We start from the raw sequence: 15,099 nt of genomic DNA on the forward strand, positions 1-15,099 counted from the left end.
TGGCTCACAAGTTGATGATATTTGTAGTAATTTGGGTTATCAGTTTTCCCAGCTTCATTTGGTCGCTTCATCTCCGGAAGCTCAATGAGATTTAACTCGAGGAGTTTTTTGAAAATGGCTGGCACATCAAAATCCAGAAATGGGTACTCTTTCTCTTGCATTTCTATTAGAGTCAACTTTCCACTTGGCTTATCTTGAAACGAAGTGGATTTCATACTCTGTTTCTTGCTCACCTTCGTCGTGAACTTCACATGTGATGTGTTGACATTCATAGCTTCTTTGTTTTCAGATCTTGGTACAAACTTGCTGTATTTTCTGATGTTTTGCTTGTCGTTCCCTTTGCGAGGTTCATAGATAGGCAGCCTTTCATTTCTAGCGGAGGCCATGCTCAATTCTATGTCATGGGCACGAGTTGCAAGTTCTTCAAATGTGCTAGGCTTGATACCTTGCAAGAGGTAGCGCAATCCCCAATGCATGCCTTGGATGCACATCTCTATGCCAGAAGCTTCACTAAGCTTGTCTTTACAGTTAAGGCTTGCGTTCCTCCAACGATTGATAAAGTCGATAATTGGTTCACCCTTCCATTGACAAGTATTTGTGAGTTCCACCATGCTCACAGTGCGCCTTATGCTATAAAAGCGATTGAGGAACTCTTTCTCTAGTTGATCCCATCTATCAATAGATCCTGCATCGAGGTCTGTATACCAATCAAAAGCATTTCCTTTTAGCGAGCGAACAAACTGTTTGACAAGGTAATCTCCATAAGTCCCAGCGTTGTTGCATGTCTCAACGAAGTGCGCCACATGTTGCTTTGGATTTCCTTTACCATCAAACTGTTGAAACTTTGGAGGTTGATAGCCAGCAGGCATCTTCAACATATTGATCCTTGCAGTGTACGACTTTGCGTATGTAAGGGAGGACTTGGCAGCAACTTCATGCTTGTTCTTAATGGTTCCTTCAATAAACTCCTTCAGTTGATCGATTGGAATCATCCCTTCAGATGAGACAGGGATAGCCTTAACGGATGCTACTTGTCTTGGGGGAGAATCACCCTCTGGAACTTTTGGGAGCTTACCAGGTGCGTGGGTGGATTCTTCTTTCATCAAGATTTCCACCCTATCTGTTAGCTTGTCGATTCTAGCATCTTGATTTTGCATGCACTTGGTCAAGCCAGTGATTGCTTCCGTCAAGTTTGCCAACTTCTCCTCCACAGATGAAGTGTTTGTCACCATGGCTTTCATGATTGTCGTGGACGATGGAGAGTAGCATGAATTTTCACACATATTGATCCTTGATTGGCTCACGCTATGTGGTGTAAGTGGGGAGGATCCATCACTTGAAGCATCATCATCTTCCTTCACAGCAGAGTGCTTGGATCCAGAGAGGTCAAGCAGAACAAGAGTTTTCTTGATCTTTTCAGCAACATCGCTTCCTCTTTCGGGTGCGTTTGTGAAAGATCTTGATCCTTTTGAGGATGAAGATCCGAAAACAGGGGTTGATGCGGATGACACTTGGGGTGCTTGTTGTCCTAACGTGCTTGCTTTTCTCCTCGTAACTGGTCCAAAGCTTCCAAAGGTAACATCAAGGATGCTTTCCATATCAGCATAGAACCTGGAATTAGCAGCCTTGGTGGAAATTGAACCGGGGTTGATTTTTTTTTTAAAGCCATTTCAATGTTCTTGAACATCGATGATTGAAAAGTTGAGATGAGAGATAGAGATTGTCCCACTGGGCGTGCCAGAATTTGTTGACAATAAATTGCGTCAAGAAAATAAAATCGAGACTGAAAAATATCGCAACAAATGTAGTATTTGATTTCAAATATTTGAGTGTACAATCTCTATGAATCCTCTGATTCTTTTTTCCAATAGTAAATAAATTCAAGGTTCTTTGAGCTTGATCTTGAACCTATATTTGTTGTCACAAACGATAACCTTGAATTCAACTAGCACGAACTTTGATTTGAACTTGTACTCCTTGAATCTTGATTTGTTCTTCGTTCTTGAGCTTGAACTTGATTTGTTCTTCGTTCTTGAGCTTGAACTTGATTTGTTGAACTTGAACTTGATTGTTTGAAGCTTGAAACTTGTGGAGAAATTCGCGGCGTTTGATCCACGAGCTCTCTCTTGCTTCTTGTTATAACTTCTGGTCTCTTTAGTGGGTTATGAAGACCCCTATTTATAGTTGTGGGAGGGAAGAGTTATGATAAGAACAAACCCTTTCCGACCAATCAAATTGAAGTATGACATGACCGTATTTGATTGGCCAGAACATGTCACTTGCACATGTGGCGCGATTTTATCGGCCTTTTAATGTGACTTGACATGCCTTGTCATTTTGACACATGGCATGATCCTATTGGCTCTTCTGCTTGACTTGGCGTACCACGTCATATGACACGTGGCACCGAACTGGGCCTCTAGGAAGATGACATCTTGGGCTTAATGAAATGGGCTCATCACTTTAGCCCAATAGATTAAGACTTATTTATTTAATTTATATATATTGGACTTATATAAGTAATTCAATTATATTAGCCCATAATATTTATTTGGATCAATATATCTTGAATTTTAAAATATAATTCAAATTATTTTATGGATTTAATTTTAATAAAATTTATATGCCTACAATATATATATTCAGTTTATGGGTCACCATTAAAGTTATATCCGTATTGCACATAAATTTATAAGTTTATTCGTTTTAGGATCAACTTCAAACTTAATAAATCTGAAGTTGGAAAAATTCGATTCTGAAGTTGTAATCTTAAGATGCACTTAGAATTATTTTATTTTGAAGTGTGACTAACTTTTGCATGCACTTAAAACTTTTTTAGCTTGAAGTGAAAAATTGCACTTAAGATACATTTAACACTTATTTGATTTGAAGTGCAGCTAATATTTGTATGTATTTAAGATTTTTTTAGTTTGAAGTACAAATTGCTCATAAACAGAAACTTGTTTGTCGAATTTCAATATTTCAACACACGATTGAACACTCAAATCTATTCTAAATTAGCTCAAATAACTTTCAAATATTATAAAGAATAAAACCAGATAAATTTGTCAAAATAACAAAACAAATCCACCTTGCAACTAAGAAGAAGAAGAAGAAGAAGAAGAGGAGGAGGAAGAGGAAGAGGAAGAGGGGGAGGAGGAGGAGGAGGAGGAGGAGGAAGAGGAAAAGGAAGAAGAAGAAGAAGAAGAAGAAGAGGAAAAACGAGGAGGAAAAAAAGGTATGACGTTGTTTGTACTTTGAGCACTAATTAAAAATTTTCATGAAAGTGAAACAAGTTAAATGGGGACACGAACAAATAGGACACCCCGTAAAATTTTGCCTTGGGAGCGGATAATTAAGAGCCTATACAAAACTTGCGCGACCTTGGATCGGCTTGACTACATCCAATGCAATAAACACAAGCTTTTGTTACATCTCATTTCATGTATGACCAATTAAAATTATATACATTCATATATTCATAAGTAATAACTCTTAATTTTTTTATTGTTCAAGGTTAAAGATATTATCTTAATATTAAAATATTTACGGGATTAACATATCTTATCCTTAATAAAAATAATCAGACCTTAAACTATTATTTGGGACGAAATAGAACATGGACTTGTTACGCATTAGGGGTCGTTTGGTAGGATGCATTAGGTAAAATAATGGATGCATCAACTTTGTTTCTTAGTAATACTTTGTTTGGTACACTTTTTGAACATATGCATTAGTTATACATCATATTTGGTATTATCCTATGCATAACTAGTGCTAAGAAACCATTGTATTAACAATGTAATGGATTTTAATGCATGCATTAACTTAGTTAAAGACAAAAATGTCCTTCAAAATTTATACTTGATTAAAATATGTTATTATATAATACAAATTTGAAATAATCCAAGAAAGTGAGAAATAAAATTATATCCCTAGTAAATACATAAATACTTAGCATATTTTCTATTTTATAAATAAATATTAAGTTCTATACTACAATATAGATAGACAAATCAAATAATTTATTTAAACCCTTTTCATATACAAACATTCTTCAACATATATTTCTTTAGAAAAGATATGTGGACTGGTTATGATGATATTTTTGTAAACAAACAAGTCTTTTAGAAATTGTGCAATGCTTTAGTACATCAAACCAAACAATCGATAAAGAATATGTTAGCATAACTAATACCAGCATAACTAATATCATCATTACTAATACACCATATTCAGCATTATTCTTATACCGTCTACCAAATGACACTTAAATGTATGGTGCCCAATTCCTCCCAGCACTATATATACATCCTGCCAAATTCTATGCCATCCGTGCCGAAACATTCCCTGCAACATTTAGGGCTTCTGTTTTATCTCAAACCTTTTTTGGCTTTTGCTCACAACAATTCTTACATCAAAACACATATGCAACCGCCAAACGTATTCCAAATTGGTTCAAGATTCCTTCCAATTCAGTAATAGTAACTACCAGAACTTGAATATATTTGTTTGTTTTTGGCCATTATCAAGTTCAGTATGATGATCTCTTCCCTCCTTCCGTCTTCGCCTGTGAATGCGATTAAGCTCATTAATCTTCGTGTTTTTGGGCCTGGTTTGAATCCTTTTGCTCCATACAACTTGGCCAATCATTCCTCTCGCTAAAGCCCTCCTCCATTTTGATATTTTCTTTTCTTGGTTCTTTTTGCCACTCAATCATGTAAATTTGAAGGGTTTTAAGAAATTGTCACCTTTTTGGGGCCTTATTTACTCGAGATTCTTCTGGGCTTTTCGCGAAATTGAAAAAATAATACCAATTGCATTGGAAAGATTAGAACTTGTTGATTGTGAGGGAATTTTTGGCACGGCAAGGGTTTGTACTTTGTACTTTGGAGCATGGTTTAATTAAAGGGAAAATAAGAAGAAAGGAAAATGCAAGAAAGAGGATTGGGTTTAAGTAGGAGGTATAGGAGGTTGGATATGAGTGCAGGTGATATGGATGATCGAGGTTGGACTCCTCTTCATATTGTTGCTCGTAAAGGTGACCTGAAAGAGGTACTCTTTTTTCTTTTTTGTGTTGCATCTTTTATTATGTTTTATAGTGTTTAATGTGATTTGTGTGTTAGATGTATGAGCTTTTTTTTTTGGGACATGTTAATTATTTATGGATTTTTAGTTAATGATAACAGGAACTTGGCAAGAAGATGAGACAAAGCGAAGTATGTCTGCATATATGATACTGCTTCTATTTAGTTTTGTAAGTTGCACCTTTTATCATAGAGTATTTACCAAGATGACAGCTTAGGGAAAAAGAACATAGAATGTTGGAATATATGTACTTCTGTGAGTTAGAATCCATTATGCTAAAGCTCACCTTATGTTAGTTGTGTGAGGCCTCTTTTATCTCACACATTTGTGTCCACAAAATTCTGGGACCACAAAGTTGTGTACAAAAAAGAGGCCTCACACAACTAGCTTCTATTGTGTGAGGCACAAAATAAAAATTTTCCATTTGTAATCTAGAATTTGTGAGGTACTGTGATAAGATTGACCCCCTAAGATAAAGAAATTTTAGTACTCCCTCTGTCCCAATTTGTGACACTTTTTGTTTTTCTAGATTCAAACTTCTTAATTTTGACCGAGTATTTAGATATAGAATCTTTAAGTGTTTCCAAATGAAATTTACATATTTGGAAACTGCATAAAAAGTACTATAAGTCACAATAATTAATACTCCATAATTCAAAACATTCATATGAAAATATTGTGGTGAAATAATAATTCGTTTGAATTTCGAAATCCGAACACTGGGACAGAGCGAGTAGGTTGCAGTAAGCATACTCGATTTCTGGTCGTGATAGTATCTCATCGAACAGTATAGCTTTTCTCTTTACTATCAGCTCATTTTTTAATGTAATTGGTAATGTGTTGTCCCTGGATGTGTTGCAGTGATCTATGGGTAGCAAGGAAGTAAGCATCAGTTTCTTTACTTTTTCTGTTTCCCAGGCTTCCTTTTTCTAAATTTTATTTGTTTCATCAGTGAACGCGAGATGATTTGTGCACCGGACAACCTTTTTTTTTTTATTTGTTTCATTAATTTTTAATAAAGTAACCTACTATAAGAATTTCTTATGCATGTGCATTTCCGAGAGGTACCCTACCTTTTGAACCCTTTCTTCTCACTGTAATGTACTTGCCTTGCTTTCCATTGGTTATGTTATGCTGATTGTTTTTGTTTTATCAACAGGTCAAGAGACTTCTTAGTGAAGGCATGGATGCAAATGTGACTGCAGGGGGGCCTAAGTCACTTGGTGTGACTCCACTCCATCTTGCTGCTAAGGGTGGTCACCTCCGAGTTATGGATGAATTGCTTGAGAGAGGCGCCGATATTGATGCACGAACTAAGGGTGTCTGTGGATGTAAGTACCTACACTCATGTAAAGCAGCTTTGCCCTTATTATCAGTGTCAAAATCAAAGTTAGTCACCATTATCCCTATTCTCTGTCAACTTTTTTGTTTGTTTCAGGGACTCCCCTCCATCATGCTGCTAAAAAAGGAAAGAGGAAAGCAATCAGATTCTTGATTAAAAATGGTGCATTCTTGCCGGATAACATACATGATACCAGGTTCAATCCTCCACTCCACTATTGTCCTGGTCTCGAATGGGCTTACGAGGAGATGAGGCTGCTACAACTAGAGGGTTCATCATCTGGTGAGGCCTCTTACAGCTCGGGAAACTGAAGTGCAACAGTAGTATTTGTTATTCGTTGCATGTTCCACAGAGGAAGAAATGTTGATTAGCATAGCCATGCTGCAGTTGGATTTGGAGTCTTGAATATATGTAGATTGCGTGTAATGAATTCACTCTAGATGATGCGGTAGTAAAGGGAACAATAAATGTCTCTGATTCTTCTTGACAAAATCTGTGTGTTGTTAAACCTTGTGGTGTAAACATTTCATGCGTCATTAAACAATCACGTTCGGTATGTTTATTCAATGGTGAACTGCTGCTTGTTCTTATGGCAAGTGTTCCTCAACTATAGTCTCCCACATCTTAGTGCGCCTGAGAATGCTAGGAACAGGTGATTCTGGTTGAAATCAATCTTTTTTTCTGATAACCGACAAATTTTCAATGGCCATTTGGCGCACGGTTTGAAACTCGATGGACAATGGGTCCGCTCCTTTACCTTTAACCACTTAATCCTTGCAAGAAGTAAAGGTTTCTTTAAATAGCCACGGGCCATGGCTCCTTACTCGGTAACATTGTTATTAATACCTCTAATTACAAAATAAACCAAAAAAGAAGAAGTTATTCGAATTGCTTTACTTAATCTCTGTTACAAGTTGGTGAGGAATAAAGGTCTTAACTCTGAATTCATTTTCATATCCAGCGTTTGTTGCGTCTTGAGTCATTGGCTCCGTGAAACCATCGATCCAAATGAACATTTATTGGTCCTCTTGTCCTGCAAGCATTACTATTTTCTTTGAGAATCTTTTACAATTTGTTTTAAGAGAATTAAAAGAGATACCTAATATAGAAAACTATAAGGAAGAGGATAACATAATTTCTTCTGCATCCACATACACTTAACAAATGTCTATTTTCCCTCCTTTTATTTTCCCTTGCTTTCCCTTTATTTTAATCCTTGTATAATGAGAATAATCGACGGTTAACTACTTAATTATTTTGTTTGTAAATTTTCAATAAACATTCAGGAAAATTTGGGAATATCTTGAAGGACCTTTTTCCCAAAACTGCACTGCATTTTTTTCTTTATTGACAATGTCGCGGAGAATATTTAGAAACTCTAAGCCATAATAATGATAAAAGTAAAAGCACAAAATTAAGGTAAATCTTACACTGGAAGCAGAGCATCGGGCATTAACTCAACGCTTGAAACTAGTCTGCAACCAAATAAACGTACCCCAATTAAGTTAGTACAGAACATGTTTTTGCTTTTCTATTCTAATCAAGCTCCTCTAAGACCAACACTCAATAATTTGTATTTATATAGGAATTATCTAACACGACAAGTTTTGTACGACTCTATTAACCACAAATTTCAAAGCAAACTAAAAAACTCCTAACAAGCTTATCTAATGTAAATACCAATATGAAATAGACCAAAATCTCAACTAGTTTGTATCTCGGATATGCTCTTCCTTAAGTTAAGCATGAATTATGAGAAATTATAGATTTTTAGTGACAATTGACATGTATAGGTGACTTTGGTAGAGTACATAACCAATACATCTAGTTTCTCTATCGCTAATATGTGCTACTTGGATTATTATTTTTTTTAGTCCAATGTGATATAAAAATATTCTTATCTAACACTGCAATTCTACTACGTTCATCAGCTGGATATTCTGGACCCTATTCTCAAAAAAAACAAAAACTTGAGCTAAGATCAAGAAGTCATTTAATTTCTATTTTCCCATAATAACTTACTCTCTGCAAACAATGGAGGCTTCACCAAATGAATCAAGTTGATCCAATTCATCCTAAAAATCACAATACAAAATTCCCAAATAAGAAAAAACATAAAAACCTCAAAAACACAGAAAAATTGGAGAAAATAATAACCTGAATGATCTGGATTTGCTGATTGAGAGAAGCAATTGCAGCAACCAGACGATGTTTTCCCATAACCATATTTGGAGTGCCAGTTCTTGAAACAGATTTTGAAGATGAAGAAATTAGCTCTCCTTGTGAAGCTGAAGATGATGACTCCTCCATTAAAACTAAAATTTGAGCTAAGATCAAGAAATGGAGATATGTTGGGGTTTTATTTTAGAGGAAATAGGGTGCTGGACCGACAGATCAAAGAAACCAATAATGAGTCAATGTGGGGTTGTATGAAAGTAGATCAAGGACAAGGAGGCTGCATAGGGAATGGTCAAAAAGGTGAGTGGGGGACTGACTGAGATCAGGGGGAATTTGAACACTAGCAATAATGTAACAAAATAGTGTCAAAGAATCTGACGGAGTGGAATAGATCAAATATGATATCTAGATTAATTGGACATAGTAAATTTTGAATACCTAAAGCATAAGAAGAAAATGTGACAAGAGATATAGAGAAACTAGTTTGAAAATGTTGTTAGATAGTCTCATTCTAGTAAGCCTTTCAAAGGACTAAGAGACAAAGATGACTTATTGATAAAAAAATACTATACTATGATTGTATTGAGATATGGTTGACGAGTGTCTAGCGTATATAAAATTCTAACTAGTACTCTGTCAAATAATAGTATAGAAAGATGTCGAATCCACAGAGATTGGCTTATCTATTCTACAGTCGTTTCTTGTTTTAATTTCTATTTGAGAGAATTAGAAAGAGTTGAGTTGTACATTAACTAACTAAAAATGCATGAATAGAGCAACAGAAAATGTTTTGTTTTTCACAAATATAATAAAAAGGTGTTGCGATCTTGACTTCACTTAATATTTCTATTATATAATAAAATTATTATTCTTCAATTTCTATTTCTCAAAAATGTATAAATGCATCTCACGATTACAAATATATATTATTACTTAAGTTGAATAATTAATTGCACTCATCTCGGTTATACAAATTAATCTTCAAACTAGTAATATTGAAGAACCAGAAATATATGATTGAACTAAAACACGCTCTTGTTAGTAAGTCCCTTTCGATTACTGTCACGACCCAAATTTCCCCTTCGTATAATGTCGTAACGGTACATAGTCTCTACGACTAGGTAAGACTAACATTTGCGGAATAATGAAATGAAAACATAATTTTAACACTTAACCGTTCAAAAATACACAGTAAATTTCAAAACCCGGAATATCGTGAATCACAAACTACAGAAGGAAAAATCTAGTGTCTCTATACATCAGAGTTTAACAAGGAAAAATACAGAAGATAATGGACATGAGAAAGAGTAGAAGGGGACTCTAAGGTCTGCGGACGCGGCAGATATACTTTGAAGTCTCCAAAGCTGTCCCGGCTCACTGATAGTGCGGCTGATAAGGTGCACATGGATATGCACACGAAAAAAAATATGTGCAGAGAGTAGCATGAGTACACCACAATCGGTACCTAGTAAGTGCCAAGCCTAACCTCGGTCGAGTAGTGACGAGGTCAGGTCAGGACCCTACTGGTAAAATTTATAATAAAACAATATAGAGTGTAATACTGCAATAAAATAAAGGCTAAAATTTAACAACAATGAAATCATAAAAGGTAACAGCTCAGTACACAAAAATACAACAGGGGATCTCCCGAGATACCGTCTCGTAGTCCCAAACGTAAATGAGCAGGGGGATCTCCCGGAATACTGTTCTGTAGTCCCAAAGTAAATATGGAAGGGGATCTCCCAGAATACCGTTCCGTAGTCCCAAAGTAAATGTGCAGGGGATCTCCCGGAATACCGTTCCGTAGTCCCAAAGTAAATGTGCAGGTGCAGGGGAATCTTCCGGAATACCGTTCCGTAGTCCCAAAGTAAATGTGCAGGGGAATCTCCCGAAATACCGTTCCGTAGTCCCAAAGTAAATATGCAGGGTAAATGATAGAAATACAACTACATCACGAAATTCTTACAATTTAGACTAAATACCAGTCAGGGAAGAAGCAGGAAATTCACTAAGCATGCTGCACATAAGTCACATAAACAATTAAGACACGTAGACATGTTGTATTAGACTAAACATGATAGCTACACATATTGGAATAACTCAATTAAGAATGAAAATAGATTAGTGTTCATTAAAATGGTATAACTCAAAATAACAAGAAAACATGGTACTGCTCGGCAAGAAAATCGGGTTTTACCACAACTAGCCCGTGTACGTACTCGTCACCTCACGTACACGGCGTTCACATAGCACAATAGTTCCAAATCTTAAAGGGGATTTATCCCACGTAAAGTTAGGCAAGCTACTTACCTCGAACCAAGCTCAATCAATCGGTCACAATGTCTTTCCCACGAATATCCGACTCTGAATAGCCCAAATCTAGCCAAAAGCAATTACATATCATAAATACAACAATAATAAACTCGTCTAACTAACGAAAATTCCAAAATTAACTCAAAATCTCCCGTGGGGCCCACATCTCAGAACCCGACAAAAGTAACAGAATATGAAAGCCCATCCAACCACGAGTCCAACCATACAAATTTCACCAAAATCCGACATCAACTCGAACCTCAAATCTTCAATTAAAGTCTATGAAGATTTCTACCATTTTCAACCCAATCTTTACCCATTTGAACCTAACAATCTTTCCATGATCTTATTGGTATGTATACATAATACTCTTATACCCAAGAATCATACTATAAATCACACATCTTTACTCCAAACCCGAAATTGAAGAATTGAGGAAAGAAATTCTTACCTCTTTGAAGCCCTAGCAAGATCCTTGTAAAATCTTCAAACCTTGAACAAGAAATTGATGGATAAATGACTAAGTCTTCACTTTCTCTCTCTAAAATGCTCTCACCTCTCTCTAAAATTTCAGATGAAACCCTTTAAAATGACCCCCAATAGTGTGTTATAAGAATGGGGTCGGGTTTATAAAATCAGAAAAATGAAGCTCTGCAACAGGTTCTGCGGTCGCATATGCGACCGCATAATGGTTATGCGGACCGCATATCGGTCGCATAATCAGTGTCCAAAACTGGCAAACATCTGTCTGTGTATGCGGTCACTATACGGCCTGCATACCTGTTCTGCGGTCGCATAGTGACCGCAGAACAGTTATGCGGTCGCATAGTCGACCGCAGATTTAATCCAAATTGGCCCTCTTCTGCCTCACTTCTGCGGCCATTATGCGGCCCGCAGAGTGATTATGTGGTCGCATAATGGACCGTAGAAACGCATTTTTCTGCCAAAAATTTTCCTTTACTTCCCGGTGCATTTCTACAGCCTTTGTACTAATTGATCTACCTCGACCCCACAAACCTTAATTTCCTTAGCAAATATTCTCCGGGTCACTACACATACGTCAACATCTGGTCAACATTTTCAACTAAATTTCAAAACCTTGAACTAAGTGATCCAAATCATTCAAAATCCTCACCGGACCCGAATCAATTACCCCCGGCAAGTCACATAACAAATATAAAGCATAAATTGAGCAGTAAATGGGGAAACGGGGTTATAATACTCAAAACGACCGATTGTGTCATTACACCCTACTTGTTATAACTGATTATTATACTATTCGACTCTCTCGATTACAAATAAGTGTAAGATTAATTATAACATAAAAGAGATATATGTTACTAAATAAATATTAATATTTATCAATACTATACTTAACTATATTATTTCTTCCGCCTCTCTCGATTACAGAATTAATAAACCGTTAATATGTAGTACAAGATAGATAGATGTTATTAAATTAAATAATGTCTAACTGTAAAAGCAGATAAAAGTTAAATAAATTTTAGCTCAAGCATGTGAATTTGAAGAATAATATCTACTATTATATAGAAATATTAAGATCCGTCTTTCTTCCAACACAAGAAAAATTACTCTATACTAGAATTAGTGCTAACAATGAAACTATTCTTGTCCATTAAATAAGAAAATAGAAAGAAATATTCAAGAAGAATAATTCCCCCTATTTAACTATTTAATTAAAAGCAGAAACTAAAGTAATTTCCTACACTGGATTTTATTTAGAAACAAAAACTAAACCACTATTATGATTTAAAAGAAAAGATAACTCGATACTAGTGAAAGAAATAAAATAGAGAAGCTTATTAAGAAATTAGATTCAGACTTCTAGCTCTAAGTTTTCTCTCTACTGCCATCCTCTCCTATGATCGGGCACCATCTTCTTATATAAGAAAATTTCATGATGACTTCTCGATTTGGTGCTAGATTTTCATGGCAAATCTAGATTTTGCATTTGTAGATATGAGAATTCAAATTCTCGATTTGGTGCTAGATTTCCATTGCAAATCTAGATTTTGAATTTGCAAAGATGAGAATTCTGTCATTCTAAGTTTAGATTTCATCGATTTCATCATGGCAAATCGAGACTTGGTGCATTGTCACAGCAGTAATGAATCATAGTTCGATCTTACACTTCTTTGTTGTATTTTTCTTGAATATTTATTTTTCTTTTTTTATGTTGTGCACAACAATTCTTCTATAATTATTCCTGCAAAATAAAGTTAAAAATATGGAGGAAACATGATAATTTATATGTTTTTATGAGAGAAATTATGTGGTTAACATCTGGTAAAATGCACTTATCAAACTTTCCCATACTTAAACTTTTACTCGTCCTCGAGCAAAGAAAACAAATGAACATAGTAACTAAACAGTTTAAGTGAAATCATGAGAGGTTTTGACAGAGAAGAATTGACTAAGATCAGTCTACGAGTTCAAACAACTTTCAGTTGTACTCATGTTCACCTATTGAGAATTGAAATCATAATATTTTCTAATCCCAAGTGTATCTCACCGAATGAAGAGAGATGCCCATATATCACATAATATATAGATACTGGATCAAAGAAGGGCATAGATAAAAAATACGCTCACTCTCAACAAAGAAGTACCTCAAGCTACTGAAAATAACCATAAGCTTGACTATCATGTGGTTTTCCACTAATATAGGAGTCTCTGAGTTAAGATCATGTAGGACTTTTGCAAGGTTGTAAAGTAGGCTTAGGGATGGGTAGGATACATATAGATAATAGTGACTCAAATTCCCTATGGGCACTACACATTTATTTTATCTCTTAAGAACAATTGTCTTTCATCTCATTTAAACAATAAACCTCTGTTTTGTTTCATCCGTTTCAAAAAAAACAAATTAGTCGCCAACTTTTCTTTGTTGCTATTTTTTCTTTTTTTGGTTTTTTTTTTTTTGAACTTCGGAAGCAACTATTGTTTTTTTTAGTTCTCATGATAACATCTCAAAAGATCGACAACCTCAAACAATTATTCTTTCACCAATTATTTTACACCTCACGCCTAGATTTTTACATTCAGATCAACTCTTAAAGTGCCCAAAAGAGAATTGGGTGAACAAAGAACAAGTCATAACAATAAACAGGCTAAGGGTTAAAGCTTGGCGACTGACAAAATAAGAGATAATTTATTTAGGCTCAACTGGGCTAACTAGGGATAAAAATTATTAAGGTAGGTCAATTTAGGTTATGGCTCAACAAAGAAGGCCTATGTTCATTTTTTAACTCAAAGATCTACCTAGAATTTTGCCTCAATCCATATTCCAGGCAAGTTCTAGATTTCCAGATAAGCAGGAGAACTAGACAATAGAAACTAACTGCACAATACACTTGGGCCAACGAAAACTATAATTTCAATCACCAATAAGTAAGTATGAGCTTAGAAAAGTGATCATAAAACCCGTAAATGGTACTTAATCGAATTCGTCTTTTCTAAGTGTCATGCTTTTCAAGTCAAATCAAGTTTAGCCAACTTATTTACCAAAACAAGTTAAAATAACTTAAAGTCCTAAAAAAAATGTCCAGTTCAAAATATTACGACTATGGCAAAAAACTGAACAAGAAGTGCATGGAAATACATGAAATAAGTTGCTTTTAGAATAAGGCAACTCAAATTTTATTTTATTTATTTATTTTCAGTTTTTTTTATAATTTTATAATTTTACTAAAAACATATTTTTTAGTTGTAAAATATACGTTTTATTTTTATATTTAACCGGAAAAAAAAACTTAAAAGAAACACATATATAACAAACATATTCCTCTACCCCAAGCTTAAATAATGTCATGTCCTCATGACAAATAAATTAAAAGTAAAAGGAGATAAAGTAGCCTCCCTGATATTTTGTTTTTCGATTCTGGCCTCATTTTCTTTTTTTTTGGCTTCTCAAGGTTTCTCTCATATAACAAAGACAAGATTATGGCAAAGAAAATGTTCTTTTCCACGATAGGAGAAAACTTTCATTGTTGAAATCATGGGAGTGCTCCTTTATCATTGCAAAATATATTAATACATACTACATACACACATATATATAATATAATACAAACATGCAATTATTATTATTATTATTATTTTACTTTTTTAATATAAAAAAACTAATTTTATTATATATATTTACTAAAAAGAAAATA

At 34.8% G+C, this 15,099-nt stretch overlaps 2 protein-coding genes across 3 annotated transcripts; one reads left to right on the forward strand and one right to left on the reverse strand.

Moving 5' to 3' along the window:
* The first annotated feature begins 4,321 nt into the window (after positions 1 to 4,321).
* Positions 4,322 to 7,020, forward strand: LOC104086306 (phytochrome-interacting ankyrin-repeat protein 2-like). 2 transcript variants are annotated; one of them, XM_033653440.2, is made up of 4 exons: positions 4,322 to 5,055; positions 5,177 to 5,257; positions 6,248 to 6,419; positions 6,527 to 7,020. In XM_033653440.2, the coding sequence occupies exons 1-4, from the start codon at positions 4,933 to 4,935 to the stop codon at positions 6,739 to 6,741; spliced, it is 591 nt and encodes a 196-aa protein (XP_033509331.1). In that variant the 5' UTR covers positions 4,322 to 4,932; the 3' UTR covers positions 6,742 to 7,020. The 2 variants fall into 2 exon arrangements, with proteins under 2 accessions (XP_033509331.1, XP_009588839.1); XM_009590544.4 differs by lacking the exon at positions 5,177 to 5,257 and having other exon boundaries at positions 4,325 to 5,055.
* A 200-nt stretch (positions 7,021 to 7,220) lies between these two features.
* On the reverse strand, positions 7,221 to 9,041 carry LOC104086307 (guanine nucleotide-binding protein subunit gamma 2-like). Its single transcript, XM_009590546.4, has 4 exons — positions 8,588 to 9,041; positions 8,453 to 8,505; positions 7,861 to 7,905; positions 7,221 to 7,463 (listed from the first exon to the last, which is right to left on the reverse strand). The coding sequence occupies exons 1-4, from the start codon at positions 8,738 to 8,740 to the stop codon at positions 7,382 to 7,384; spliced, it is 333 nt and encodes a 110-aa protein (XP_009588841.1). The 5' UTR covers positions 8,741 to 9,041; the 3' UTR covers positions 7,221 to 7,381.
* Positions 9,042 to 15,099: the final 6,058 nt, after the last annotated feature.

Source organism: Nicotiana tomentosiformis, chromosome 12, assembly GCF_000390325.3.
Source record: "Nicotiana tomentosiformis chromosome 12, ASM39032v3, whole genome shotgun sequence".
In the NCBI taxonomy this organism is placed as follows: domain Eukaryota; kingdom Viridiplantae; phylum Streptophyta; class Magnoliopsida; order Solanales; family Solanaceae; genus Nicotiana; species Nicotiana tomentosiformis.

Excerpts from the sequence above, each read along its gene's own strand:
- LOC104086306 (XM_033653440.2), top strand. The coding sequence starts at position 4,933 with ATGCAAGAAAGAGGATTGGGTTTAAGTAGGAGGTATAGGAGGTTGGAT. Across the intron at positions 5,056-5,176 it reads GTAAAGGTGACCTGAAAGAG|TTAATGATAACAGGAACTTG; the intron begins GTACTCTTTTTT and ends ATGGATTTTTAG. Across the intron at positions 5,258-6,247 it reads TACTGCTTCTATTTAGTTTT|GTCAAGAGACTTCTTAGTGA; the intron begins GTAAGTTGCACC and ends TTTTATCAACAG.
- LOC104086307 (XM_009590546.4), bottom strand. The coding sequence starts at position 8,740 with ATGGAGGAGTCATCATCTTCAGCTTCACAAGGAGAGCTAATTTCTTCA. Across the intron at positions 8,506-8,587 it reads AGCAAATCCAGATCATTCAG|GATGAATTGGATCAACTTGA; the intron begins GTTATTATTTTC and ends TGTGATTTTTAG. Across the intron at positions 7,906-8,452 it reads GCCTCCATTGTTTGCAGAGA|ACTAGTTTCAAGCGTTGAGT; the intron begins GTAAGTTATTAT and ends ATTTGGTTGCAG.